The 27227-nt window shown below is 43.0% G+C and overlaps 1 protein-coding gene across 4 annotated transcripts in view; it reads right to left on the reverse strand.

Moving 5' to 3' along the window:
- Positions 1-27227, reverse strand: part of CRIM1 (cysteine rich transmembrane BMP regulator 1) — a 208836-nt gene that overhangs the window by 25815 nt on the left and 155794 nt on the right. For 3 of the 4 annotated variants that reach the window (XM_088841545.1, XM_055399525.2, XM_088841543.1), the window contains 5 exons: positions 21452-21608; positions 18664-18785; positions 17948-18157; positions 14196-14411; positions 8319-8540 (listed from right to left, as the gene is read on the reverse strand). In XM_088841545.1, coding sequence (XP_088697671.1) covers positions 8319-8540; positions 14196-14411; positions 17948-18157; positions 18664-18785; positions 21452-21608 — 927 coding nt within the window. The remainder of the gene's footprint in view (positions 1-8318; positions 8541-14195; positions 14412-17947; positions 18158-18663; positions 18786-21451; positions 21609-27227) is intronic. The other variant, XM_088841544.1, reaches the window with a different exon arrangement.

A 27227-nucleotide genomic window follows, 5' to 3' on the forward strand; every position in this document is an offset into this window, starting at 1 on the left:
CTGCAGACTGACTTCAGGTTTGATTGTATTATTTCGCTGAAATGCAGTCCTGCTAAAGGGGGTCCTCCCTCCTCATCAGTGGGTGCACAATCAGGGCTGGCCCCCGGGCAGAAGCCAGAGGCAAAAGGCAGCTGCTACGACTCTGCAAGCACCAGTGCCAGTCTGCCTTCTGTGCAACAGATGTCTTTAAAATAAGAGCACAGAGCCAAAGCTCAGATAAAGACATGCCACTCAGAAGTTTCCCCCAAGTAACCAGAACAACTTGAATTTCTATTTACACAGCTAGGGGCCTGGAAAGGATATAGAAGTGAGAGGGGAAAGCTGCCTATGGGATAAGCAAGATGAGATGCTTCCTAGGGTGGAGGGCATGATCTAAACAAACTGAAATCAAACCCTGTTTATTTTTGTCATGACAACTTTAGACCAGTTCCAAAGTTAGTATACTGCATGACAACTGAATGTTATCCGTCTTACACCCTCCAAACAATACACAGAAAAGCATCCCGCTTTCCCTTTGCTCAAATCACTCGGCACTGTCTGTGACTACCAGGGTTGCAGAGCAGGGACCCCAGGGAACTAGAGCTCTGAAGAACATGCAGGAAGCACTCGGGTGCCTCCCCTGATAGTAAACACCACATCTTCTGCTTCCAGGAATCATAGCGGATCCTGTACAACGAGTCCACAGCTTCCCCAGATGGGACTAGCCTCTCAATGCAAACAGAAAAATAAAGGAGCTCCTTCTCTCTTCTGTGTGATGTCCAGAGGCATGGAAGGAAAGTGAAGCTCTGAAGCCTGGGGGCCAGGCACTGCTACCACCCAGGTGCAAAACAAACTTGCAGATAGCACGCTGCTTCCACTGGGGTCATGATAAGGTGACTGAGGGCATCATGGGCTATTTATTTAAACTAGAAGTGTGCAGGTATGCCATCAAAGTGTTTTCTCAGATAGTTGCGTCCTTCAGAAATTCATCACTGGGATATGATATCCAGTTTCTCTTGCAGAAAGGTGGGTGCTGTATTTAAAGTGAGATATGAAGAGTCCCTGTGGTGTCTGTCACCTAGGTCAGGTGCACCATGTGTTCAAAGAGCTGTACCTCTGAGCCAATATATATTCATATCCTATTTACCATTTTAAGGAGCTTTCACATACTGGGCTTCCCTGGTGACTCAAATGGTAAAGAATCTGCCTGCATATGCAGAAGATCTGAGTTTGATCCCTGTTCGGGAAGATCCCCTAGGGAAGGGAATGGCTAACCACTCCAGTATTCTTGCCTGGAGAATTCCATGGACAGAGGAGCCTGGCAGGCTACAGTCCATGGGGTCCCAAAGAGATGGACACAACTGAGCAACAGACCGACTTCGCATAAGTATGGACTTCTCATAAATATGGTGGCTCTGACAAAAAAGAATCTGCCTGCAATGCAGGAGACCCAGGTTTGATTCCTGGATGGGGAAGAATCCCTGGGGAAGGGAATGGCTACCCACACCATTATTCTTGCCTGGAAAATCCTATGGACAGAGGAGCCTGATGGGCTACAGTCCATGGGGTTGGAAAGAAGTCAGGCATGATGGAGTGACTAAGCATGCATGCACATATGTATATCACTTAATTTTCACAGAACTTTAGTGAAGTACAGAACAATATTATTATTCTCATCTTACAAATGAGAAAACTAAGCTACAGTTATGTCTTATCACCAAGACCTACAGGTAGAATGTGCCAGAGATGGTGTCATAAACACCTTGGCTTTAAAGTACATTCTCTTCCCAACACACAGAAGTTTTTAATTTTAGGAAAATATATAGGAGAAATAGCTGTGAAAAGTGTTCCAATGAAGATGCTAGTATTATAACATGATGGCTGAAAAATGTACAACGTTTAGTCCTATGGATTGTATATCTTCAGTTCAGTTCAGTTCAGTTGCTCAGTCGTGTCTGACTCTTTGCGACCCCATGAGTCACAGCATGCCAGGCCTCCCTGTCCATCACCAACTCAAGGAGTTCACTCAAACTCATGTCCATCGAGTCGGTGAAGCCATCCAGCCATCTCATTCTCTGTTGTCCCCGTCTCCTCCCACCCCCAATTCTTCCTAGCATCAGACTCTTTCCCAGTGAGTCAACTCGACGCATGAGGTGGCCAAAGTATTGGAGTTTAAGCTTCAGCATCAGTCCTTCCAATGAACACCCAGGATTGATCTCCTTTAGAATGGACTGGTTGGATCTCCTTGCAGTCCAAGGGACTCTCAAGAGTCTTCTCCAGCACCACAGTTCAAAAGCATCAATTCTTCGGCGATCAGCTATATCTTAGTGATGCTATATTAACTATTTCCTGTTTGATTCTTGGGCTAAGTTAAATACACAATAATCAACAGATGTTCCAAAGAGATAGTATTTATATTTATCTCTAAGAAAAGATATTTAAACAAATAAACAAAAATCTAGGCAAAAACAAATGCAGTATGATAGACTGATATAAAGCATAGTCATTACCAAGCTGTAAGTCTTGGTAAGTCTCCTTACCAAGGAAAAATATTATTAATCATTTGCTAGTTAAAGATCACTGTGGAGAGGAAACATAATGACACCAGTACAATTGAGTGCCAAGACTGCTGGACTCCACTTGAAAGCTCCAACTCAAATGTTAATATAAGACATATAAAAACATAAAAGTAGCTAATCTCTAATCAGACAGATGTTTTGATACAACCCACAAGAAAACCACTTTTTCATGTACCATCTATACTAGAACTCATTTTCACAGATCCTTAAAGATATGAGATACTTAAAGACACTTGAAAGATACTGATGACTTGAAGACATGTAATCAGAATATAATTTTGTTCACATCGAATTATGAAATAAATATGTGTGTGTGTAGATAAACACACAAAAGAAAAAATGACTATCCTCCCAAAATAACTAAGCCTTTGACAAAAACTTAAATGAGAAAGATGCAGTGACTCAGGATTTCCAGCCAATAAACTTGGCTCTAAGTATCTGACCTCAGATATTTTATAGAATAACACACAGCTACAAATAAAAATGCTTGCCAAATGCTAAGTTTCAAGACAATTCAGTAAGTCCCATATATATAGATGAGTTCCATTCCGAGAGCACGTTTGTAAGTCTAATTTGTTCAACAAAGTTAGCCTAGGTACCCAGCTAACACAATCTGCTAAATAAGCCTTCCCTGATGGCTCAGCAGGTAAAGAAACCATATGCCATGCAGGAGACACAGGAGACTTGGGTTTGATCCCTGGGTCGGGAAGATTCTCTGAAGAAGGAAATGGCAACCCACTTCATTATTCTTGCCTGGGAAATCCCTTGGACAAAGGAGTCTGGTGGGTTACAGTCCATGTGGCGGCAACAGAGTCAGACACGACTGAGCAACTAAGCATGCATAGAGTACTATACCGTAATGGGTTTATGATGCTTTTTACACAAATAACACATAAAAAACAGACACAAAGAAACAGAGAAAACATTTTTAATCTTACAGTACACTATCCTGGTGAGTGCAATACAATGCCAGCTGCATCACTGCTGCTTTTATGCTTGTTTTAGGACATCCTGGGCTCGAAATAAAGATACTGTACTACTGTACTCTATACAGTCCTGTAAAGTACACAAGAACACAACCACTCGTAGAGGCTACACGAACGTGACAGTGTATGCCAGACACGCAAACTCACTGACATGATTGAACATGTGAGGGCATGTTTTCATCTTTGAAAGTTTGCAGCTTAAAGGTTCATGTGCTGGGGACTTACTGCATTCTGTGCACTGAGTCGTACTTATGACTTCACCAACACAAGAGTTGCTTATTCAGCTCCTCATCTGGTGGGGGGTTGCGGGGGGGGACACCTGAACATCTGCATTTCCAAAGTCATCAGGTATGATGCAGCAGTGATATAGGCTTGAAGACCCCAAACATTAAATGAAGAAAGATCTTTATGATCAATGTAGTGCCCTTTCTTTATAGTATTTTATAATATTACAGAATATCTATAGTAATAGATACTATCAATTTTATAATGTTTTACATTACATAATTCAAAGATAATAGTTGTGAATATAACATTCAGGAATGACTGCACTCCTGGACATGGTGCAGGTCTGCTGGGCTACTGACAGAAGATGCCAGTCTGGCCCTTGGCAGAAGCATCAGCGACAGCAGAGCAATGGTGATATGTCAGCACAAGCGCCCCCTCAGGCACAGGAAGCGCTGCTGGCACACCACCTGCCGCCCTTCAGCAGTGACGGGACAAAGATACCACCGAAGCACTGAAATTAGGAAGGTTCCAAACAGGCACGAAGCATGCAGTCAGTGATTAGGCCCCGCTACCTTGCAGGTCTGACGTGGAGAAGGCATCTGCTGTTTCTAAGGAACCATGTGTCAAATCTGCTATCACACATTAACATTCCCACCAGGCCTTGTATCCCCACCTAAGCTACATTTAAGTCATCTCTTGATTCTCATTCTCCTTTCTTTAAGCCATCATGACAGCCAAAAAGCCTATGAGAATAAAATCTAAGTTTCTATGTGTTTGTGTAGGAAGCTGGAATAGAAAAAATTCAAGAATCTGAAGATGTTCCATTAAAATGATTGGGTAATTACTACTTAGCTTCTTTCCAGTACAAAGAGGAATTCCTTAATGATGGGTATTATAGTAATTAGACAAAGCTGTTCACTTTTCAAAATTAATCATCAATCCTATTAATTATGTCTGTATTACACATTCTATTAAATTAGCACACATAATATGAGGCCTTCACATATTAGAGAGAAGCATTATCATTGCACTTTAGTGACTTGATAATTTATCTGAAAGGAATACCAAACATTTGTAATAATACTATGTTTAGCAGGATCACCCTTTTCAATTCTCTTGTGGTAAGAAAAAAGGCTACTTTACAAGATGAAAGCAAGAACACTTTTCTTCAGAGGTTTTATCACTAAAAAAAGAAGTCAGATCAATGGCAGGTATCTGGTTTTTTAGAAATCTATATTTGATTGATTTGGAAGAAAATGCACCCAGGGAGGAGATCTGCAGCCATGGTGAGGTCAGCACTGCAGGCTTGGTGGAGGTACACATGACCCTGGGAACAGACTGCCTGGGTTAACAAGGAGCTGGGTTCACACTGAGAAAGCCTACAACAGGAGACAGTGAAAGCACTGGTCCTTGGAGCCTGCCGAGAAGCCATCGGGAGCTTTATGACGTGCAGAGTGATGGCCTGCCCACTTCTTCCCTTTGCTCGATGGTGTGGATGGGGATGCAGATTTTGCCAGTGAGGCAGAGCTGACAACTGCCCACAGGCATGCTACTGCTGCCCAGGCTTGGTGCCCTTACAGAGGGACCACGCTGATGGGAAGCTGACAAGAGAAGAAGTCTGGAGAGGTGAAGGGAGCAAACTGGAGGGTCAGAAAATCCTCATATCACAGTCATGAAAACGGCATTTGACTTCATATGCTTGAATATTAGCTAGGGAAAGAATGAAGCCCAATCTGAAAGGCTAATTGCAAGAAAGTATGACACGTACAGAAGCTCCTAATGAGTATTTCAGGGCTTCCCAGGTGCCTCAGTGGTAAAGAATCTGCTTGGATTACCAAACAGGAGAACTGGGTTCCATCCCTGGGTTGGAGAAGCAGGAAATGGTAACCCACTCCAGTACTCTTGCCTGTCGGAATCCCATGGTCAGAGGAGCCTGGCGGGCTGCAGTCCGTAAGGTTGCAGAGAGTCAGACATGACTGGGCAACTAAATGATAACAACAATGACTGTTTCAGAAATGAAAGATGTGTGAAGCAATGAAGACGAATGTGGCGACAACAGCTGACAGTATCGCTCACCAACTGGGAAAGATCCCCAGTACGTTTGGCAGAAGACACCTCACAGGTTTATACAACACAGTTATACCTGCAACCATGTGGCCGGGGCAGTGGGGGTGGGCGGGGTTGGGGATTATTTTAACAGAATCAAAATTCCTACTCTGTCATCATGAGTTTACGTGAACCACAATTTAGTGAAAGTGCTTATAATCTAATTTGAAATCAAAATCACAAATTGAGGCCAAACTGTTATTTTCCTCCTCACACTAAAGAATGTACAGTCTAGATGCAGGAATTGGAATAGGAAAGTATAAAAGCAAAAGCAAAAAAAAAAAAAGACAATGAACACAGAATACTATGATATGCAGGTTTCTTTCCATAAGTATCAATTTGTTAAACTGGTTTTGTGAGACAGTAAAGTGATTGACTATTATCACATGGAAACACATTAATTAGTTGAGCAACTTGCTAATCATATATTCAATTAAGGAGCAAAACACAACAGGCAATTTTTCATCTTAAAAAAAAAAAATCAGAGCGTTTAAACACATGAGAAATTCACCGCTGGATTTTTCCTCTGAAGGTTACAGAATTCTCAGGTTTCCTGGGCCCTGGTTTCCAACTGTGATCCAAGAACTCCTGGTTGATTTATAAATTGTCTCCTTTAGGACAGAAGTTTTGGTATTTCAATATGTTGGTCCTGGCTGTACATTTCCGCTCCCTCTACCAATGCCCTGGTCTGAAATAGTGACCTGGTTACACTTTTCATTCAGATCTCATCAAAGGCTATGCCATTTTTAACAAGATGAATACCAGTCAACTCTCTGAGAAGACATGTAGCAGTAAGCTGAATGGATGCCTTGATACATTTTTGGCATCTGCTTACAAGCTACAAAGCTTATAGGTATTATAGCAGATCTAAGTTCATGGGGTCGCTAAGAGTCGGGCACGACTGAGCGACTTCACTTTCACTTTTCACTTTCATGCATTGGAGAAGGAAATGGCAACCCACTCTAGTATTCTTGCCTGGAGAATCCCAGGGACAGAGGAGCCTGGTGGGCTGCCGTCTTGGGGTCGCACAGAGTCGGACACAACTGAAGTGACTTAGCAGCAGCAGCAGCAACGTCCCTGTCACTAAGAGGTGGGGCAACCATAGGTCCCCACTGGTTTGGGACACTCCTGGTCTAGAGCCTCGGTCCCATCAAAATTATGAACAGTCTCCACTTCACTCACAAAAGCACAGTTTAAAGAATAAACTGGATAGTCACCCTGTGAAAAGAAGAGAATCCATTTCACACGTAATTTTTAATATTCCCTAACCATGACACTGAGAAAATCAAGCTCTGTAAAATTTCTGAGACCAGAAACTGTGTTTTAAAATCTTTCCATCTCTTGTATACTAATGTGCAGAATAAGTTTTCAGAGGGAGTGACCCCACAGAGTGGCCAGAGGAGCTATCCTGAGAAGCTTGAGTGGTGGCCGATGGGCACCTGAGCGCCATTTACTGAGTCACCCACACGGGCTGCTACAAAGTCCTATGGCCAGAGAATTTCTCCTCCTCCTCATGCATTTACTTCAAATATATGCACTGACTTGCATCTGGAAAGCATGCAAATATCTTCCACAATAAATGCATGATGCCTGTCATTAATACAGCTTGCCTAATTTTTCACCTGCTAACTCTGATTATAGGTTCACAACTGGACTGGGATACGTCATTGTCTTTCACTTGACTTTATGAGTTTTACTTGAGACAGAAGTAATCGGGGAGAATGAGAGCCTTGGGAGTAGGGACTGTGCTTGTATCAGAGCTGCCAGCTGTCTGAGCCTCACCTTCTGGACTCCAGAACAGCATCTGGCTTGTGTACATAGGACCAGTTTTGGTATAGATGTCAGGGGCTAATATACGTATGTCCTCTGATCGTAAGACGCATCCCCGTGGGTCCCATGAAGGAGAGGGCTCTGACAGTGACACAGGCCTCACTCTGTGTCCCTAAGCCCCCAACGTGGACAACCGCATGGTCTAAATAGAATCGAGTAAGTGTTAGCAGACAGGAAGAACTGGGAGATTAAAGCAGCGTCTGGAATTTGGCTGATCTCATGGTAGTGGCAAGCTTCAGGCGCTACGTATGCTCTGATTCGAGACATGGTGGCTCTGTGTGGGCGCAAAGACCACAGTCAATAACAGGGTGAAGGGAGAGCGTTCCAGCTCTAACACTGAAACCCCCGAATGCCAGAGGAGCGCAGTGGAACCTGACGGCATGACAACATTATGACATCCTCAGGAGGCACTTCTGTACCCCCAGTGTGTTTTACCTCGGGAACACAGCTTTCACACCTTTGCTCCTCCTGCTGTGACCCACAGTGGGTCTGCGTGGTATGTCAGCCAGAAAGACGGATTTCAAAACTGCTAGCTGATCTAGGCATATAGCTGTCAGTAGAGAAGCAGTGGTCGCTGGGCAAGAGAAAGGATTTTTTTTCTTGGTCTTACCTATGCAGTAGGGACAACACTGGCCTTTTCTCAACACAGGTCTCTCACAGGATACAGAAGGGCAAGACTCGGAGTAACAGCTGATGACGCTATCCATGCACACGCAGCTGGTACACACGTCGGGTTTCCAGGACTCAGCTGCCAGGAATATATCCCCGTCGTCGTTTTTGCAGTAACTAGGCACACTGTCATTGTGGGATGAGGAAGGCCGGAGAGGTTCATCTGCAAAAGTGACCAGAAGGTCAGCAGGGGAAAGAAAACGCTGCAGGGTACCCACTGTGTAACAGAGTGAGCTTCACGCTGCCCCACACAAAGTGCGCTCGCCCACCAGCCATTCGTGTGTCTCCTTAAAACAGACTCAGGAATGAAAGGGCATGTCTGACTCGGACCAGGTCTGGGGTTTTTAGGCAAAACAACAGACACAAAAGGTCTGTTGCAGAGATTCTGTTAGTTGTGTGCACGCCATCCATGCTACCTTTTCTCTTTAGCATAACAAAGTCCTGATTTGGGGGACAGGAGGTGGGGTGGCTGGGGACTTGGACCACAGGTTGATACGTCAGATGGGACAATCTGCTCCTTCCTTTTCTAGTCTCCCACACACCTAGGGGCAGGTGTGTCACTAGGCTGTGGCTAATGGATTTACTGGTAATCAGGGGACCTCTGGGAAAGCTTTCGCTTCCCCCCTTTTCCTAAATATTTTTGCTTATTTTTGTTTTTGTGGCCACACCATGTGGTATGTGAGACCTTAGTTCCTCGACCAAGGACTGAATCTGAGCCCCCTGCAGTGGGAGTGGAGTCTTAACCAATGGACCACGAGGGAAGTCCCAGCTTTCCCTTCCTTAAAAGAACGGCAGATGTGAAGTGACCCCTAACCTTCCAGCCTGTGGCCTGTAGCTGTAATATCCTTCTCATACCTGTAAAAGAGAGGCCTTGCTATCACTAAGATACTAAATCAATGTGGTCAGCACCTGGCTCCAAGCTTCCCAGAATGCATGGAAAAGAAATCTCTACTTGTTTAAAATCTGAGCTGGATTTTCTCCTATTTGCAGCCCCATGCAGTCCTAGCCAACCAACATCCAAACAGACTTCTAAACCGCATGTGACACTTCAGTGTTCAGGCATTCACATTAATGGCTAAAAGGTAATGGGCAATGTAGTAACTCCTGAGGATGTACCTACAGAGAAACTAGCTGCAAGTCTTGTGTAGTTTCCCTACGTACAGACAGACCAGCGACTCGAAATCTTGCAACAACTTAACGGAAAAGAACGTCGCCAGAAAACCCCGGATATCTCTTTGGGTCTTAGCATTCACTGAAATGACTTGAGAACTGTTAATTCAAGCAGAAAGCTGATGGGATATAACAAAGCAATGCACAATTTGGTGAGGTTCCTGGTTGAGTAATGTCACCGACAGGAGGGCACTTCTAACCACCTCTGCACTTGAGAGTCTAGAAGAGGCAGGATGGTCCCACCCAGCAATTCTTGAAGAGAATCCCATTTTCTCAGTGGACACAGGGACAGAAGTATCATCTGTTCTTCTCAGAATCAATTTCATGAAGTCTGCTCTTTAATAAACATGCAGTTATCACAGTCCCGCAGAAGCCCTCAGTGTCCCACTTTCTGTCCCCCTCATGAGTACACCCTCCAGCAACAAGTCTGGCTGGACAAGGAGAGTCTCTATGAGAAGTGGGGTAGCTGCTTTGTTCTGGGCTCTGAGACCAAATTGTATAACTGTATCTCCTACTGCCAGTCCTGAAGGCAGCAACAGAGAAAGAACAGCCACTGGTTTCCACTGCTCCAAAAGTGCTCCAGGTTCAGTTTTAGGAAAACTGGATCACATGCGTGTGAGTTAAACATGGGAAAGCTTTCTCAGGGACCTTTTCTGGGTCATCCATGTTGAGGGCTAAGTTCTTTTTAAGAAACGGACTGACGTTAACTTTTGATTTGTCTGGCAATCAGGGCAACTCACACTAGTCTACATGAGGTTCTGCAAACTGGCATGAGGTTTCTGTGAGTTATGACAGCTTAGCTCTTGGCAAGCAACACCCAACCTGGTATCTGAAAACTCAGAAGCGAAAGCAGTGATGAACCATGAACTAGCAGCTGAAACGAGTATTCTACAGTCTGGAGGGGACCTCGGGGGACAAAGGGGTGTGCCAGCAGAGCTGCAGTGAGACCTGCAGCTGAGATGCAGTGAGGGCAGGAGACTAACTGAACCCTGATGAAGGTGTCAGCTGGTATCTTGCCCACGGTATCTTCCTTCGTTGGGCATCTTTCTATTTTTAGGAAGAAAGGAGAACCCCTCTTTATACATCTGATGCCAAATATTAACAAGTTCCTGACTAGAGACATGTGTTTTCTGTGATCCAAACATTATTGACTAGAGATGTTTCAATATTCACTCACATAACAAATTGCCGGTCATAGGCGTTAGTTTCTACAAAAATCCCCCGGTCAGTAGTGTGTTAACTTATTCTGTTTTTTACCAGTTCTTTCACTGGCGTTCATTCATTCTTTTTATTTCTATTCCGGCTCCCTCTCTCTTCAGTGCTGTCTTTCTCTCCAACTTTAAAATATCAAAAATGAAAGAGAATTTTAAAAGTGTGAAAAAGAAAGAAGTGCTCTTCTATTTTCTCCCTTTATCATCACCTACAGGGATGCTCAGTCTTTCATGAGTCCACTTCTAGACCTTATTCAAACCAGGCCAGATGAGAGTGTAAGTTAAGGACAGAGGGACCAACAAAGCATCCGAGGAGACCCAATCACTATAAGGGATGCAATTCTTCCAGTTTTATAACCTATATATCATTTGGGGACAATATTACAATACAATTATCCTAAGATTGGGCTTCCCAGGTGGCACTAGTGGTAAAGAATCCACTTGCCAATGCATGAGACGTTAGAGATGAGGTTTGCTCTCTTGAGTCAGGAAGATCCCCTGGAGGAGGGTATGGCAACCCCACTCCAGTATTCTTGCCTGGAGAATCCCATGGAGAGAGGAGCCTGGCGGGCTACAGTCCACATGGTCACAAACAGCTGGACACAACTGAAGTGACTTAGCATGACATAATCCTAAGATTAGAGATGGTATTCTTCTAGATGTGAAGTACTCCATTTACCAGTGCTGCTGTCGATCTTCACTGGGAGGTGAAGAAATTGATGGCTTGCATTTTAAGACTTTTTATCACTGCAACACAACTCTGAATGGAAAGTTCTGAAAGATCAATGATGGGGTAGGTGACTGATTTTAAAATATAAGATCATTTCAGGTACATGCTTATTCACAGATTTAAGTGTAGCCTTTGGAATACTGATCTAGGAAACAAAGTCCTAACATTTACAATAAAGGCTATCATTGAAGTATCCCTCAAGTTATATGCAAAGGAAGGAAGAGTCACCTAGGCATACATTAATAAAGGAGAGGTCAAAGACAGGTATACAGGAGGTGCTTCTTCCCTTTTCCTGGTAGAATCAGTAGGGCCTCTGCTCACGTGCATGGACCTTGAGGCCTGGCTCTAAGAAATCAGTCCTTAGCACACAAAGGAGTCCCATTTCTAGGGACCTCTTGTTCTTTGCCTGGGCTGAACCTCTGAGTCCAGTCAAAGGTTAAATCTGAGCCAGTGGTCATGGAGATGTCCCGTCCCCTAAACCAACCTCTGTATTTCTTCTCAGATCCTAAGATGAGTAGCAACTGAGGTACATCTCAATTTAGTTAAAGCCTCCTAGGTTACAGGTGCTTTTTACATTTATTCTTTAAAAAATATTTATTTATTTGGCTACACTTGAACTTAGTTGTGGCATGTGAGAGTTAGTTCGCTGACCAGGATGGAACCTGGGCCCCCTGCATTGGGAGCATGGAGTCTTGGCCACTGGATCACCAGGGAAGTTCCTACATGTGCTTTTTTTTAAAATGCTTTCCTTTCCAGGCACTCCTTTCACTCTGTCATGATTTACTTAAAGGTGGAATACTAGACCGTTTAGCTCTTCTTCTGGATTATTGCTTCATAAGACAGGAGTTGTGTCTGTTCTCATCAACCCCAGGATCCCCATGGCTCAGTTCAGGCATTCCCCAAGCACTTGTAAAATGAAGCTATAAATGGATTTAAATTCATGATTATCAATGAAAAGACCACTCAAAGTAGTTTTCATCAGGAGGATGGGAATAGTCATGATCATATATTAACAGAGAAATATTAGTAGGGTTTGTATCTAAGTAAAAGAGTTGCTGCTGCTGCTGCTGCTAAGTCACTTCAGTCGTGTCCGACTCTGTGTGACCCCATAGACGGAAGCCCACCAGGCTCCCCCGTCCCTGGGATTCTCCAGGCAAGAACACTGGAGTGGGTTGCCATTTCCTTCTCCAATGTGTGGAAGTGGAAAGTGAAAAGTGAAAGTGAAGTCGCTCAGTCGTGTCCGACCCTTAGCGACCCCACGGACTGCAGCCTACCAGGCTCCTCCAGCAGGGACTAGGGTATATCAGGTAAACAATCCTCCTGCAAGGGAGGAGACCCAAGTTCGATCCCTAGGTCAGGAAGATCCCCTGGAGAAGGGAATGGCTACCTACTCCAGTATTCTTGCCTGGAGAATTCCATGTATAGAAGAACCTGGTGGGCTAAGTCCATGGGGTCGCAAAGAGTTGGACACAACTAAGCGACTAACTCTGTCATTTCCAGGGTATATCCTAACAACATAACACATCTGAACTGGTACTTATACTAGAAAAGATGTCACACTAATTAAGCTTTTCAGATTAACATGGTTGAAAATTACACCAAAGACTCTGTACTAAGATAAGACCTAAGCAGCAGGGCATGGTGACAACAGCAAAAATGTGGCTTTCCCTACAATTTCATCTGATGCAATTAAAAATATCATCAGTGTGAACCCAGGAAGATTTTGGACATCAACTATGCTGGTTATATAATGACAGAATAATAGATTCCAGTTGGTTGACTAGACAATTCAATGTAAAGAAACTAATCAAATGCAAGGGTTTATGTTTTACTGAGCAAAAATGCTCTAAGAATATACATTTAGAAAATAAATGATTACTGATTTAAGTTGACAAGATAAAAGACTGAGCAATAACAAAACTACAGTAGTGTTCTATCTACTTGGTAATGATACATATACAAATTAAGTATCTTCTGGAAAAAAGTTATATATTCTGGCATTAATTAGAATTGCTACTTTAGTTGCAAGATCAGTAACTTATGTTTAAAAAGTCTGACAAAATTTCATTGTATTTGTTACATGACTATAAATTCATCTGCTAAGGCCAGATTATCTGAGGACTGAAAAAAAAAAAGAAAACAATAGTGCTCTTTGAACATATGCAGTGCTGGTTGTTTAATAGTTTTGGATCTTAATCACTGCAGATTTGAAAATGTGGGTGTTATGCATATTTTAGCAATTCTTCTGTTTAACAAAGTATCTTCATCAAACACATATATCTTACGTTTTTCAAATAATTTAATTTACATTCTTTATCAATAACTGCTCTTCACATTTTGCAATGACAAAGATGACTTTTCACAATAGCAAAATCATTTGGAATAATTTGGTGCAGGAGGACTCTCTCTTGAGTCTGAGATTTAGCAATAAGGGGAAAAAAAGGTAGAAAGACACAATTTTCTGTTATTGTCTAAAGTCACCTCTGGTGCAAAGCATACTAATGGCATAAACATTTGATCGACAGAAGGGAGTGAATTTAGGAAGCCGGCTGCCCGGGTCACTGCTGTCTGGGATCCTGCTGACCGGGCCTGGCATGTTACCACACGGGGCTCCGCCCGGCCCACTGGTCTTGCAGGATGACGAGGCTCGGGCTGGAGTCCCCCCCCCTCCCCGCCCAGTGCCCCCTCTAGACGCAGCGCCGGTTACCTGGGCACTGCGGGCAGCAGGAGTCCTGGGTGCGGGTGGGGCTCTGGCAGAGCAGCGGCGGGCACACCTCCGTCTCACACAGCACCCGCCCGCTGTGGCAAGTGCACTGGGTGCAGGTGTCGATGTGCCACGTCTCTCCCTCCACAAAGTACTCTCCCCCGGGGGCGTGGCAAATGGAGGGCGTGCTGAGCTCTGGCTTCTGCACCACGAAGTCATCTGGGGAACGAGAGAAGACCCAAACACAGGAAATGATCCGGCTGCAGTCTCACCAGCTAGTGAAGAATCCGGTGCTGCGGGCTTTGAGGGACAGAGGGGACGAACTGGTGGCTCCTACCCAGAGGATAGGGAAGGAAACATTCCATGCACAGAAATATAAGGCAGAAGAGCTATTTTTCAGGAAATGGTTCAAGTCTGTCAATATGGAATGACAGAATCTGCCGAGACAATTAAATTGCAGAGACTCTCATGTTGAAGGAAACAGGAGCCTCTTAGGGGATGTCTGTGAATGTGTAGGATCGTCTACAGTAAAGATCTCTCACTAAGGTCCAGTTTCCATGTTTAGTGCTTCACATGTGTCACTTCGTTTATTCCTAACACCAGCTGTGTGAACAGGTACTGTTATCCTATTTTACTTATGATGAAACCGAGAACTTAGAATATTAAGGGGAAACAAGGCATTTGAACCTAAGTCTACGCGTCCTTGCATCATGAATATGCCTATAGATTAAACAGAACTGCCAACTGGTGTGCGCTTCATCCTCTTCATTATCTCTGGGGCCCTGAGTCCTTTCAGGCTCAGAAATAAGTCCTGCTGTTAAACAGGACACACCGCACTATACACCAGCTGTCAGCCCAATGAACAGAAATGCTTTTTCATAATCTACAGTGTGAAACCTCACCTGAGACTAAACATTCGGTGATATGATCAAGAGAGGTAAATGCTCAGAGCTGACGGTAAGTATGAGCTCTTTATCCCCAGTGGAGGGGGGATTTGGAGCTCCTGGTGAGATGATAATGATAGAGAGGGAATTTAATGCTGAAAACGTCTGAAGAGGCAATGGGAGTTGCCCTGAAGTTGTGCTGGGGAAATGAGAAGTATGAAGATATTAACCGTGTTCGTATCATCCAAACACAACAGGCGTTTCAAGAAGGTGCTGACAGTGGGGAACCCTGTGGAGCAGCCGTCTGCAGACACTGCGGCGGGCTCATGCCTGGAGCTCAGCGGAAATCGGGCCCCAGTAGAACTACCCTGTTTGTGCAGAGATGCTCAGGGCTGACATCTCCTAAGAACTCATGGGCTGTGTCTTTCAAAGCAGTGTTCAGCCTGAGAGTTAGCAATACTGAGGAGATACAGTGGTGTGGACCAGGGTCCAGCTAAGAAGGTAACTTTTAAGACAGCTTCGTCTCCAGGGAGCTAGTAAAGACTGGAACTTTGACCAAGTGTACATACCACAGAAAACTGACATCAGCCAGCGCTTATGTGCATAAGCAACTGGGCCAGACATTCTAGTATATGAGGGAAGTAGAGAGGAAGATAATTAGAATAAAAATTGGGCTGGTATGAGATAAAAGTACATTTCTCATGGCTTACAGGAAAAGATAAAATTGTTCCAAAGAGTATCAGTGCACTAATGTTGGAAAGAAGCTCCCTTTGGAAGGGACTTGCAGAGGGTTGAGAATTGCTGCCCTTTTAAATGTGGACGACTAGGGAAAATGGTCAGACGGAAAATGACATGTGTCTGCAGGTGCCTTACTCTGTGATTTCCTTTGCTATATACATTCGTGTGCCTCAAGGCAAAACATGAATGATTAGATGTGACAGAAAAACTGAAAGGTAGAAAAAGTAAAAGGTAGAAGGTAAGAGAGATAGCGGAAAAAATCTGAGAAACCGTATCATCTAGTGAATCTTCTATCAGAAGAGTTCAGAGGTTGCTCATTTATCTCAGAAGGAAAAATAGCTGATCTCTGAATAGAAGATAGGAGAAAATACTCTTTAAAGTAGGGGTAGGAGTCCATGAATGTATCAGTGCTGGGTATCTATTCAGAAAGATCCATACATGGCAACTCACTAAAGATTTTTGGAAGAAAACATACCTACATATCTATATACGTCAACACCTGTATGTTTTTGTATGTGTATATCTAGATAGTCACTCATCCACAATTACACAGCAATAATTCTGTGTGTGTCTGCATAAGAACTTTTCGTATCTCTGTAACAGAGAAAACTACATTTGCTTTCACTGACTTTCAATATTCCAGTCAGTCATCTATTCTCAGTAATATCTTTGCATTTCCACCAGTTAAGAGTTCTTCATTGAGTATCAAGTTTAGCAAAGACCCAGATGCAGGCCACACTCTACACTGTCATGCTCATAATGAAAGCATGGGGGTCTTCACTGGAATAAATGATTTTTCTTTCCCCTAAGAGTCAAATCAGTTCTGTCTCTTTAGATTTGTTCATTTATCTTCTGTTTCAATAGACACTGGTGGTTTTTCATATTTAACTAGCAAAACATGAACCAGGGAACAGTTTTGATACAGAGCACATCTGGCTTAACCAGGGGAAACAAAACAAACTTAGTCATCTGGGCCACTATTACAGGGGCACGGCGGCTGCCTGGAACCCTCCTTAGTGATCGAGGAATGTGGACTCCAGGGCTGAGAAGGCCCTCCAGTGCCCCTCTGCCTATTCCCACCCTGGCAGGCAGAGCAGGTGCAGGCCAAGGTGCTAGTGTGTGGTGCCTTCCCTCCCAGGCTGGGCCTCCCTTGCTGCCAGAGGCCCAGGCCTCAGGTTCCTGAGTGCACCTGCTGCACAGGCAGAGGGAGATACAAAACCAGGACTGACCAGGGGAAATAGCCTCACTACTCCAAACTCAGACAGTACATTTCAACTTTAAAAGAAACCTGATGCAAGACTCAGCAGACTTCACGGCTCTCTGGCCTGCCAGCTGACGCACTATTTTACTTTGGTTAAGAGAGTTAATCTCTGTGTCTGTTTTCCAAATGAAAATCTGCCTGAGTTTATTTTTCCCTAACTCAGTGGCCTCCACTTAGTGGAAGAAATAATAAACATAAAACTGTGCTGAGCTCTTTGCTTGTAAGGCACTAGATGAGGTATTATCGTAATAGTTACTGTTATGGACAACCATAATTTGGAGCACTGTGAAACATAAATCTGTTCTTCTACTAACTTATCTTGATTATTATTATCATTATTATGATTTTAAATGTTTTGGATATGTGGTCACTCTAAACATCTCCATTTGGCAAGACTGCCATATATCTATTAATTAGGAATAAAAAAAAATAGCCACAGACTTCAGTAATTCTCTCCCTCTCGATTATTACTTTATAAATAAGAAGCTTTCATGGAATAAAATCAACACCAAGCCCCTCCAATAAACTAACACATTCAGCCTCAATACACTATCCATAAAGTGAAGGGCTGGAGTTTTAAGTACGTAAGCCCACAAACCTTTATACAAATGGAGTTCAAAGACCAATCAGGAAAACGGAGTTCAAACCTTCAAAATTTAGGAGAGTGCTTTTAGAGCTCTAGAACAGTCTAGTGGTTTCTGGCTAATCATTTATCATGCCCTGTTGATGCTTGTGGCTACTGCTGATGAAAACCAGAGAGCTGAGGTGTGTTCCAGGGGTCCTGCACTCCCCCCAGAGTTAGAGACGTGATGAGGCCCTAGGAGGCTAAGTCGCTTGCTGAGGGAGCGAATGAGGCGCCAGCCAGCCTTTACCTGAGCACGATGGGCAGCACCGTCCCGGGTGAATGGTGGGGTTACCACAGGCAGGCACGGGGCAGGTGATCAGGGCGCACATCTCCCGTCCACTGTGGCAGTAGCATTCCCGACACCCGTCATGCCAGCTCTCCTCATTTTTATGATGATGGCCATCCATGGACAGACATGTGCCTGACAGGACGGGTGGCCCGGCGGAGGCAGAGACCTCTGGACAGACAGAAGGCAGCCTGGTAAAGCAGCAGCTACTGCACAGGAGAAACTGCCTGCAGTGTCTTTACAGGCAACGCTACCCAGTCGCCAAAAATCCCGTCGACACAGCACAGTTCGTGATACAGCAAAGGATCATGAGAATAATTCATGCAAATATGCCCCCAATTTTGAAAAATGGGAGGAAAAAACCCTTGCAAATCCGTGTTTCTCCTGCTGGAAGGCTTGTAACTGAAATTTCTTCCTTTCAGTCTACACTCTCTTTATGTGCTCAGTCTGTCCAACTCTCTGAGACCCCATGGACTGCAGCCTGCCAGGCCCCTCTATCCATGGGGTTTTCTAAAACCAAGCGGGGTGGGCAGTGGGGGCAAAGTCCACGGAGCTGCAAGAGATGGTCCCCTAGAGAGTGACGGTGCTGTCAGAGCGGACAATGACCAGCGAAACCGTTTCACCGACAGGCTATCCTTTCCTTGGTTTCTGGGGAAAGGGCATGCACTGGCACTCACCTCTGCACTTGCAGATGAGACAGCCATGACTGTCCTTCTGGAAACCCAGGGAGCAGATCTTACTGCACCGGAGCTCTGGGCATTTCTTACAGCGACAGATGTCACAGCCGTGCTTATTCTTCCTGAGTAATTAAAATTTTGTCAGAGGTCAGAAAATCCGAAAGTCTCAACTGATGCCCAACTGCTCACCCCCAGGGTCATGGAAGTGGTATTGTCATTAAGCAGAATGACTTGACCTTCTCTCACGACCCCCTGGAGTGATGTGTAATTAGCTCCCTGGGGCCATGACCACCATCCACCCGTGGCCAAGGGTTAGAATTGCCCAAGCACTGAGGTGTCTCTAGGATATGACTATCAGAATCTCGATGACAGGACTGTTGATTTGAGTAGGAAAAGTGGTACCAAGTACAAAAAAAGATGAACGTGGAACTCCATGGATAAGAAGGTAAAGGACATGAGGCTGGTCAATGTTGGAGGCCAGCATTAAAGGCAGAAGTCCTCCTTTTGTTAGGGCCACTGCCTTCCTCACATGACCACATTCTCTTAAGAAATTTCAGATACCAGTAAACATTTTACTGTGATATCTATAGAATCTTGTAGTAGATAGATGGAGAGCTAAAGGACACACAGACATGATGAAGAATAAAACATGTGAGAAGTTCTACAATGTCCGATAATTATTTCGTTAATCAGTAAAGAATACCAATTGAAAAATGCTCCACCTATGGGGCATGACTGAATCACAGAGAATAAAGGAAAATGGGTGGATGAATATTTTTTTTCCCTTTAATAAACTAGAGTGCCTAAATTTTGTGATCAGAAAGATGATATTAAATAAATATGTGCTTATTAAAATATCACCATGGTTCAAGTGGACAAAAAATTCTCAGCAGCGATTCCTTATTTTCTCTAAAAGGAGAATGATCTTCTCCGTTACAAAAGGAGTCCATCTGCTCTCCTCTTCCTTCTACGCACTATCTGCAGCTCCAGGTCCTCCCTTAGACTTAACATCTCCTCTACACGCTCTGCCCTAGCTGGGCTTCCTGGGCAGCAGAGGAGGAGGAGCTAAGTCTAGCTACCTTCAGGTTTCATCCCAGGGAGCCCTAAGTGGCAACAGTGGTGCTCAACTAAAAGAAAGAAATAAACCCTGTTTTTTCTTATGTTGCACAAATTAAGAGATTCTAAAAGACAAGAGCCCTGTGGGAAACGTTGGTATGTAACTGACCAAGTGACAAACTACAATCTGCTAAGTGAAATGAGAACACACACCAGGGTTTACATATTTACGTCAATACAATGAAAACAATGGATTAAATGAATGGCTCACACTCATGCCATAGGCTGCGCCATCTTTGAGCCCTAACAAGTCTTTAATGGATTTGTTTGTACATTAATTTATTCACCTGTCCATTCCTTCTCTCCATCCCCCTCCCTTGTGTAAGCATTTGCTGCACAAACACAGTAATGATCCTCTCAGCAGGTATACATGAGCATTAACCTAATACTCCCATGTGGTGTCTGGCCAAGATTTCTCCTTCAGAGGCTGTCCTTGAAACACATGTGCTAGCCATTCATTTGCCTACAGGAGTCAACTTGTCCTCCTTGAATGTGTTTAATGACAGGAATATCAAGTGGAATCCACAATCCTCTAAGAGATTCCTCTCCAAAATGAAGTTTGGACTTGAGTGCAGCCTGGGTTCTGAACTGTTATAATGCTCTAGCAAAAGGCTGTAGGTACTGTTATGATAATAATCCTTTATTCTACATTAGCAATTAAGCTAAGAAATAACTGTACTTTTATGAGTATCGCATTCATATTTTAGGATTAAGAATAATGATGATTTATTAGTTAACTTGGGGAATTTTAAAGAATAATGTCTCCAACTTAATTATCCAATTAAAATTAAGGTTCCCCTCTCCCTGTTAAACATGAATTTCCAGGGGGAAGAATAAAAACAATGCCTTTAAGGTGCTGGGCAAGAGATGATGGCTCCAAGTCCCTTATACTACCAGCGTTATATAAATGTATCATATTGGAAAGGGAGAGAGACTAAAACGGAAGGAACCAAGGCAGGAAAAATTCTGAAAGGCTATTTTTAAGGAATAAACTTGACACATGCAGAAGGAGATGCTCAGACAGACAGTAAAGTAACAAATGTGAAATATCTATTTTCCCCGGAGAATACTCTGAGTGTTCATGGGGTTTGAGTCAATAAAGAATATTTGAAAATATAAGTCATAATTTTTATCTCCAAGGAAATTCATAAAATCTACTGCTACTGAAAAAAAAAAAGCATAGTGTAAACTGTAGACAAGCATCAAGGTAAGATAGGGAGGCAGGTAAGGATGCTCCTTATTGCAAATCAGGAGCTTGACAGCTACTGATTCATCCTAAAGTATGGATTAGATAGGTTCTCACAAAACAGTTGCTGCGACAGCTGTGCAAAGTCAAAGAGCTTACATCTCTGGGACCTCATGACAGGTCCACTGCCTTTGGCAGTGTCCAAAGGCCCTACCTATGAGGAAATCTCACCCAACAGCCCAAAGGCCAGTGTCATAACAAGGCTCTGGCCCATCCTCAAAGAAAAGTAAAACCTGATTCCTATCCTTGGACATACCTCCTTTCCCCACTTTCCGATTCCTCTAACAAAATAAGCATAGATATTTCGGAATTCAGTACATCACTGATTTGTTCACAAACACACAAAAACAGCCTCCAAAAATAGGTAACACACTTCGTCAAGTTACAGACAACTGAGAAGAGCTCTTCTGATTAAGAAATACATACAGATATCCAAACGGACAATGCTTCTCACAGACTATGGGTCTGCACTTCCTGGGGCGCGGGCGGCACTGACAGGCCTCACAGCCATAGGCGTCGGTTAGGAAGCCGAAGGGGCAGTTCAAGGTGCAGCCTCGTTTGAGGCCCGTGCAGAGCTCCTCCCCTGTGAAGACACACGGACAGCACATTTCTTCCAAAGATGAAGGGACCGGAACACCTCCGACGCTTCAATGCCTTCCCCTGATCTGCCAGTTTTCCACAGATGTGAAGTTCTCAGTTCTATCACAGCATCAGCAATGGTTAAAAATGATAGATGGTGCCACTTCATGTTTACCATGTTTATCGGAATGTAGCTTCATGTTTTGTACTAATATACAGAATAAAGTTCAACTCTGAATAATAGTTTCTGATGTTACTCCAGTCTAGGGCTGAAGAGCAGGCTGGCAACTACTATTTAAGATGTGGATAAAACGGAGTGCGCTTTCTCATGCAATTTGTTCTTACCAGTCTTACTTCAAACTTACTTACAAGAACTTACTTGTTCTTACTTCAAACCACTGATTACTATTTATTATTCAAATGTGAGAACTGAAAGCTTACACCTCAAATTTCATTATGCATTTTGTTCCTACTGCATGCCCATGAGAAGCACATTCACATATGTTTTATGAGTTTTAGATGTTACTGTATAATACTGCGTACTATATGGAGCACAAAGGTCTGCTGCTGCTGCTGCTGCTGCTAAGTCACTTCAGTCGTGTCCGACTCTGTGTGACCCCATAGACGGAAGCCCACCAGGCTCCCCTGTCCCTGGGATTCTCCAGGCAAGAACACTGGAGTGGGTTGTCATTTCCTTCTCCAACGTGTGAAAGTGAAAAGTGAAAGTGAAGTAGCTCAGTCGTGTCCGACCCTTAGCGACTCCATGGACTGCAGCCTACAGGCGTCTCCATCCATGGGATTTTCTAGGCAAGAGTACTGGAGTGGCTTGCCATTGCCTTCTGCTTACCTTTTAAGAGGTATATTTCTAATAACTAATACAAAGTGAAATAATCAGTGTTTCAACTAGATACTTTTATCCCCATTGCAGAAAAAATTCAGCTATTTAGATACACTTGGCTAACTGACAAAAAATGTGTATGGCAAAGAAATATCTAGATTAATGTTTACCCACTATTTGAAATGTTCAAACTCTCCCCTGTTGACAGAACCTGGAGTGATGGCTGACTGTCCTCTGAGTCAGTCATAACTTAGGAGAAGGGGGAAAAGAGGGAAGAAGAAATGGTGGCTGGCACAAGAAACTTCTATTAGTTTAATGGAAATCTTCTAAAGAAATTTAAAAGGTATGACACAGGGATTACAAGAGTAACATAAGCAATAAAAATGTTAAGGTAAATAAGAAAAGCATGCTTGGTGATGTAAATAAAGAAGTTGAGATTTGTCTAAATTAAATGCAGAATTTGAAAGATAGTCAAATTTAAAGAAGCAGATATGATGGTGAAAGTGTGGCAATGTTTAATTAGTGTTCTGCGTGGACTGGTAAAATGGGAAGCAGAGACTACTTTTGCTGGATAAATGCATTTATGTGGATATCCTCTGAGCATAAACATTGTAAATAATGTACGTATTACTGGGAAAACAGAACACGTGTCCCTTCCACACACAAATCTTTTAATCTAAATTTAAACCGTGCTGCTTAGTTGCTTCAATCGTGTCTGACTTGTGTGACCCTATGGACTGCAGCGCACCAGGCTCCTCTGTACATGGAAAGAGAAACAGAGTGGGTTGCTACGCCCTTCTCCAGGGGATATTCCCGACCCAGGAATCGAACCTGGGTCTCCTGCATTGCAGGCAGATTATTTACCACTGAGCCACCAGTTCAGTTCAGTTCAGTTGCTCAGTCGTGTCTGACTCTTTGCGACCCCATGAATCACAGCACGCCAGGCCTCCCTGTCCATCACCAGCCCCCAAATTTAAATCTTAACTACAATTAAATAGGTGAAATGGGTTCATGTTTTACATAAATATTTTTAAGATAGCATCTTTTGTGAATCTTAGCTGGCAATACTTGATATTTAATATGCTATCTTTTAAAAAGGATAATGTGATTTATGGTATAATTTTCTAGTTTGTCATCATCATAAACCTTTCATTACACATATTTAATGTAACCCCATGGGTCTGTATCACACAGTGAAGCAACTGATTACTAATTTGCATCCTTAAAAGCAATATTCTAAATGGCTCATTTAAAATTTTATAATTATATGACTTGAAAGGTCATCACGGCTTCCCCATTATTACAGGAATGATGAAGGAGGGAGAAGACTTTCATAGCCACACTTCTTTCTCTGACACCAAGATCTAAGTTGTAAATCCATTTTTTTTAATTGCAGAAATTTTAAGTCTTGACATCAAGTACATTATGTTGGGAAATCCATGAATTAAAAACACCCTGAGAACATCCCTGGGGATTGAATTCCTTGAAACTCTGAGTCTGAGCACCTCTGTGCTTTTATTTTTCTGGTGGTCCTGTAAAGACAAGGAGTTTTCCCATAGATCTTAAATTTGTTGGGTTGGCCAAAAATTTTGTTCAAGCTTAACCAGAAAGACCTGAACAAACTTTCTGGCCAACCCAATAGAATGGGCTTTCATCCTTAATAACAGCTGTTGTATCACTAAGCTTAAAAATTTTGAAAGAAACTAAGTTTATCTTTACCTCTGCTTTGCAGTAGAAGGGAACTTCAAACAAAGGCTGCTATGTTGAAACAAAAATACAGGACATTCATGGTCTTCAGACTGGCTGTGACTTCCTGAGTAGGTTGCCCTGACTTGGGCCAGCTCATCAGCCTGCTATCTCATTTCCCTCCCCAGATGAAGGGAGCTCTAGGGCAGGGACCCACTTATAGTCCAGGTGCTATCATGGTGTTCAGCATGGAGTGAGCACTCAACAAGTTACTTGCTAAGGGAAGGAACCCGTCAAAATTCTTGCTATTTACTCCTCCACTCTCATCAAGACTAACATGCTCATAGAAAATAATGGGATGAAAAAACTTAGTATCGAAAAACTTTAATGATACTGGAACTTGCTAAATGTCTCCAAATATCACCTAACTCAGAAATAGGGAACATTAAAGAGTTGAACACGACTGAGCGACTGAACTGAACTGAAAGATTTCAAAGTATTCCTAGATCCATGTATCAAATTTATGAATTTTTCTTCAGAGATGTATAACTTTAAGGCAAACATTTTACAAGAAGAGTAGAACAGATACGTTAGAAACACCTTATTTATAGATGGGTAGGGTTTATAGGTTTGTTTTAAAAGCTTCAGTAGAAAGAATGGTGAAAGAGAAGTTGCTCAGTCATGTCTGACTCTTTGTGACCTCATGGACTATAGCCGACCAGGCTCCTCATCCATGGAATTTTCCAGGCAAGAGTACTGGAGTGGGTTGCCATTTCCTTCTCCAGGGGATCTTCCTGACCCAGGGATTGAACCCGGGTCTCCCGCATTGTAGGCAGATGCTTTTACTGTCTAAGCCACCAGGGAAGCCTTTATGTTTATAATTTTTCAATGGTATGACTTCACTGTGATCCACAAATGCCTTCCAATCCAGAGGGGAAAATTCCCATTGAAGAGAAGTGATAAATAACGGCAAACTACAGAGTCTGTATGATATGGCTGGTTGACAGCAGCTATGCAGTAAACTTTGTTTATTTGGGAGAAAAAAAGATGCTTTTGCTCCCAGGGGCACAATGTGGCCCCAGCTGTGGGGAGCTCTGTTTGTGCTTTGCTTTCAGTGAACACCATGGGGACGGCACACTGAACACAGCATGATGGCACCCCTAGAGCTGTGCTGTGCTTCTCTCCTGTAGGACTTCACGCTCTGGGGTTCTGGCAGTTCCCATCAATCTGCAAGTTACGGATACCACAAATAAAGTTCCTAAGGCTGTTAAATAAAGAAGTGTAACACTGCAAACAGTGGTCCCAATCTTGCCCTTGATAAGTGTTTGTTCAGAGTAACAATGACATGAAAACAGGAGCCTGCTCCTGTGCATTTGATGCTGCAAGCTTCTTTAGATGATTGCTTCAGATATATATTTCATGAAAACTATGAAAGCTTTTTCCTCTTCCTGCTACCACTAGTTTTCTATGTCTGCATTAGTTTCTAGCTAAAAGCATTATTAATCCCTGGAATTACAGAATGTTAAAAACTGGAAGAGAAGTTACAAGTAATTTGATGAAGCCCACTTGATTTTATTTTTTTTATTTTTTATTTTATTTTTGAACAGAGGAAAATTTATGCATCGAACCTGGACTGGTCACTTATGATAATATGCTACAGTTCCATTCTCCCCAATCATTCCACCTTCACCCTCTCCCACAGAGTCCCAAAGACTGTTCTAAACGCCTATGTCTCTTTTGCAGTCTCTTATACAGGGTAGAAAAATGGTAACCACTTGATTTTAAAATGTAAACAAGATGCTCAAAGATCGACACCATTTAATTCATATGGATGTCACTTACTAGATACAGTACCTGCCGTAAGCAGAAGTGCATGATGTATGACGGCAAACATTTCAGGTAAAGTAATGCTACTAACAGCTTGGTATCAATAAAGTTATTTTTAGTAGTTTATCCAAATGATTTTGATTTTGACCTCTGTTTCTATTGAGCATTCTTAAGCATTTTCCACCATGTTTCTTTTCTTTATTCTAAATATGTCTTTGAAAAAATGAGTCAGGGACAGTTTAAATTGTCTGTATGCCCCTGATGCATTATTTTGCTTGGCAGTGTTATAAGAAATGCTATTTGTTACAGGTTAAAAAAGCAAAGTTACACCATGTTCAAATAAAATCATCCTTTGTCATATATATTTCAGGTTATTTTTAAAGATTTTTTTTTTGATGTGAACCCTTTCTTGAAGTCCTTATTGACTTTGTTACAATATTGCTTCTGTTTTATTTTTTCGGTTTTTTGACCCCGAGGCATTTGGGATCTCAGCTCCCTGATCAGGGATTGAACCTGCAACCCCCTGCATTGGAAGGTTCACTGGACCACTAGGAAGTCTCTCCATGTTCTTTTTAAGGACGTGTTTCAACTGGGTTTTGATTTCAATCTTCAGTGACCATCTATGATATGCTTGACTATAATGTAATAGCATTACAACCTAATTGCATATAACTAATATTACCAACACATTACCAATACTAGTCAGGGATAAGGTCCATTTTTATCTTTTTCGTACTCCTAGTGTTTGGCATACAGCAGCCACTCAATAACGGAGAAGGCAATGGCAAGCCACTCCAGTACTCTTGCCTAGAAAATCCCATGGATGGAGGAGCCTGGTAGGCTGCAGTCCGTGGGGTTGCTAAGGGTCGGACACGACTGTGACTTCACTTTCACTTTTCACTTTCACACATTGGAGAAGAAAATGGAAACCCACTCCAGTGTTCTTGCCTGGAGAATCCCAGGGGCGGGGGAGCCTGGTGGGCTTCCATCTATGGGGTCACACAGAGTCGGACGCGACTGAAGTGACTTAGCAGCAGCAGCCACTCAATAAACGCTAGAGGAATGAAAGGAATGAACCAGCAAACAACAAACCAGCCACAGAGGAGAAACAGTCATTCGGTGCTGGTCCTAATTTTAAGAAAGAAATCTTGACCCCAGTGGTTTATACATATAATCTAACACTTCGGTGGGATGCAGAAAAATAGGGTAAAGGAGAGATTTAGACACAATCCATACTTAACGTGTAGCTGCAATGGGCAAAAGAACATATTT

This window comes from Moschus berezovskii, chromosome 11, assembly GCF_049115385.1.
Source record: "Moschus berezovskii isolate FMDL1 chromosome 11, NW_MosBer_1.0, whole genome shotgun sequence".
Classification (NCBI taxonomy): Eukaryota; Metazoa; Chordata; class Mammalia; order Artiodactyla; family Moschidae; genus Moschus; species Moschus berezovskii.